The following is a 3,747-nucleotide window of genomic DNA, read 5'->3' on the forward strand; positions in this document are numbered from 1 at the left end:
CCAATGCCACCACAGCCCTTTTGACACCAGGACAATTTCTCAAAATACCTTCAACAGAGTTCACACAGGCTGCACAGGTCATACCTCCAATTGTGAATTGCCCCAAAAGGGTTCCATTTGGCTTTTTTTTTAATGTACTAGGTTCAGATAGAATCTCTGCTTCAAAACCTGCATCCTCAATTGCATTCTTGATATCATCGTCCTGAATTAAGACATTATAAACTACTTCAGTAAATTTATGTACACAGCAATTAAGCCATGCAACGTAATAGCCCATGCAGTTTTTAAGCCATTACAGAAATGGAAACCATGTGAGATAAATTTCTCAATAGTAATATAAACTTATAAACATCTAAGAGAACCCGTTGTCAAGTTGTCTTTAAGCAACTGTGGAAACTCATTTTCATAAGCAACAAATACATAACCTTGAAATTCATAAATCAAATATAGATGAAACACTGCTATCAAGTAATTCACATAGATAATTTAATTTAATCAAATTTAGTTGAAGCATTGCAATCAAGTATGGGGTTTTTTGGAGTACATGAAGATTTCATTTTACCAAATCCCCACACCACAGCAAGAAATTTAACCAGAAATAGGGATACAGAATTTCAAAGTCAAACTTTCTGAGTGTATCCGTGCACAGAAATGTAGGAGCAAGAAATCTTTAACTAGAATGCATCCCAAGTAACTGGTAATATCGTATATGCCCAGTTGTTCGGCCTTATCAATAGCAATGTCAATGCATACCTCTCTTATCATGTAGGACTAATATGTCTTCTTAGATCTCTTCTAACATCAGAAGCACTATAACCATAAAGAAATTCCTCAATAAAAGTCTGTCCAATGATCCATAAATGCATATAAAAAAAATTACCATGTTCAAAATCATACGAACTCAACATCGATCAGAAAACTAACCTCGTGCTTAAAAGTCAAAGTACAGCAGTGTTAAAAACTTTGAACAGCTAATAATTCAGCTCAAAACACCATGCTATAAAAACAACTTCCAATCCATCATCAGCTATAATAATTAAAAGAAAAAAAAACACAAGCTGAAAATAGAACTTCTTCAGATTTAGAACTAACGTACGATCCATCTCAGTACCATAAACCAGTAACTAAAGAAATACCAAAACAAAATTTAAAAATAACCAACACAAAATCAAAGTTACTGACTAAATTATAAGAAGCTACGAATTTAAAAAAACAAAAAACAAAAAAAGGTAACAAAAACATACATCTCCAAATTCACAACCAGGCACCAAAATCAAAATTCAATTAGCCATCACCACCAACACCAACCTACCTTAACCAAAGCAGGGTCGAATACGACGTCAGCTTTATTTTGAAGCAAAGCAACAGAAGCTCTGAAAACCCCATGAACACTCTTCAATGCTGATTCAACAGAATTGGAACAAGCAGCACAAGTCATCCCTGTAACTCTCACTTGAATTCTCTTAAACCCATCTTCTCCAATCACAATTGCATGCGAACCGTCATCATGATCGTCCCGGCTTTCACAGGAATCAAGAAGCCTAACATCCTCCATCATGTCATCGGTGTAAACCACGGCCAGAGGGGATTGCCGGGTGCCCGCCACCTGGGTCAGCTGTAGGTCTCTCATGCTAGGTGACGTCAATACGGGTCACAAGCAGAGCCAATCTCTCTCGATGTAATCAAAGAAATTAAAAATGAAAATGGAAAGAAACACGGAAGAAAGAGAGATTCTGGGAGGTAGAGAGAGGGAAGACTTAATGGTGGATGGTATATTAAAATAATATGTGTTCTATTTTTTAAAATTAGTATATTAAAATAATTTAAAAATATAAAAAAATTAATTAAAACTAAAAAAAATTTAAAACTTTTCAAAAATATTTTTTAATCAAAAAATAAATACACTCTAAAATTCCCATCTTAACCAAAGTTTCCCATATTTTTAATTTTGTTTTAAAATTAATTTCTTTAAATTTTTAAATTATTTCAATATGTTGATATTAAAAATAAATTAAAAAATTAAAAGTATATATATATTAATATATTTCTTAATATAAAATATATTAAAAAATAATAGTTTTAATTATTTCAAATAACCTAAATTTATAATTATATAATTACCCTTTGTACAGTTTTGTACTCCTATCAGGACGATCTTTTCATTAAACAATAATATAAATTATATTATGAGATTACACTTAATAGTTTAAATCGTTAGGTTAAGATGACTTTTTGATATGGTATAAGAGTCTTGATGATCAAATAATCACGAGTTCGAATCATATCATCTCTATTTATTTGATAAAAATAAAACACAAGGTAAAATGATTATATACAAGTTTCAAACTCAAAAGGTTTTCACTTGAGAGGTGTATTAAAAAATAATATATATCATATATTGGGATTTCATCTAATAGTTTAAGTTTTTAGGTTAAGATGAAATGGACATGTGTAAATTTCAAGTCCAAAAAACTTTTACATTTTTTATTTATTTAATAAAAATTAAATATAAGGTAAAATAAGCATATGCAAGTTTCAAATCCAAAAGGTTTTTATTTGAATGGTGTGTTAAAAAATAATATAAATTATATCATAAAACCTCACCTAATAATTTAAAATTTTGGATTAAGATGAAATGAGCATGCATAAGTTTCAAGTTCAAAAAACTTTCATTTTAGAAAGTGTGTTAGAGAATAATATAAATTATATCATAAGATCTCACTTAACATTTTAAACTTTTGAATTGAGATAATTCTTTAATATTTTTAATATAAATCAATTGATTATGATTTTTCATTAATAAATAATATCTATAATATTAGTGGGAAACATATATTAATACAATCTACATTAGAGTTTTTTCTACTCCATCATGGTAAAAAATAATAAAATAATATATTGCAAAACATATTTAGAAAAATAGTAAATTCTAAAGAGATATAGATGATATTTATAATTTATAAATTGTATGTATTATCTATAACTTTCTTAGTTTATAAAATTATCAGACATAAAATTCAATAAAAAGACAAGAGAGAAGAAGCATGAGAAAAAAACAAAAAGATCTTAGATACATTTCTAAACTCTGATAATGATATTATTGATATTATTAAAAGATTTTGACAAGATAATTTTAATTACACAAAATAAGATCACAAATTATAATTGGAATGGGCTACACAAGTAACCTAAAAATAAATGAGCCTTAATATTTTTGAATTGTTTGTGTAATTCACTCTGTTTACCGTTTATGATTTTTTTAGTGTTGTTGGTTTTATTTTGTTAAAATTCTTTTATTGTATCTATAATGTCATCATTGGAGTTCCAGTGTGCGAGATTATATAATTTTGATTTTTGTTTATTTTTATACAATTATTTTTTAAAATAATTTAATTATATTATTATAATCTCATTTGTGTGTTCTATAATAATATAATTATGTTTATTTAGATTGTTTTTATAGTTTTTAAACACTATTAATACAGATCTACATCCTTAAAAAATAGCGTAATTCTTTAGTTTTTTAGCAATTTATTTATTTTCCAACCGAGCACTAATATTTAATTTTTTTTATTGATTCAAATTGAATTTAGAAATGTCCTATTCTTAAACTAAAATCAAATGGTAATAAAATTTTAAGAGATGTACACCAATAAACAGATCTATAACACAAATTGCAGATTTTTTCTTCTTTTTTAAAAGACATCAATAAATAACACTTGAATATTATTTTCTACATTAAAAAAA

The 3,747-nt window shown here is 27.2% G+C and overlaps 1 protein-coding gene across 1 annotated transcript in view; it reads right to left on the minus strand.

The window, feature by feature from the left end:
- LOC105119447 (copper-transporting ATPase RAN1-like) overlaps positions 1-1,757 on the minus strand; it is an 8,624-nt gene extending 6,867 nt beyond the window's left edge. The window contains exons 1-2 of the mRNA XM_011017589.1: positions 1,313-1,757; positions 8-202 (exon numbers count right to left, since the gene is read on the minus strand). Coding sequence (XP_011015891.1) covers positions 8-202; positions 1,313-1,630 — 513 coding nt within the window. The 5' untranslated portion in view covers positions 1,631-1,757. The remainder of the gene's footprint in view (positions 1-7; positions 203-1,312) is intronic.
- Positions 1,758-3,747: the final 1,990 nt, after the last annotated feature.

This window comes from Populus euphratica, unplaced genomic scaffold (genome assembly GCF_000495115.2).
Source record: "Populus euphratica unplaced genomic scaffold, PopEup_1.0 scaffold2967.1, whole genome shotgun sequence".
Taxonomy (NCBI): Eukaryota; Viridiplantae; Streptophyta; class Magnoliopsida; order Malpighiales; family Salicaceae; genus Populus; species Populus euphratica.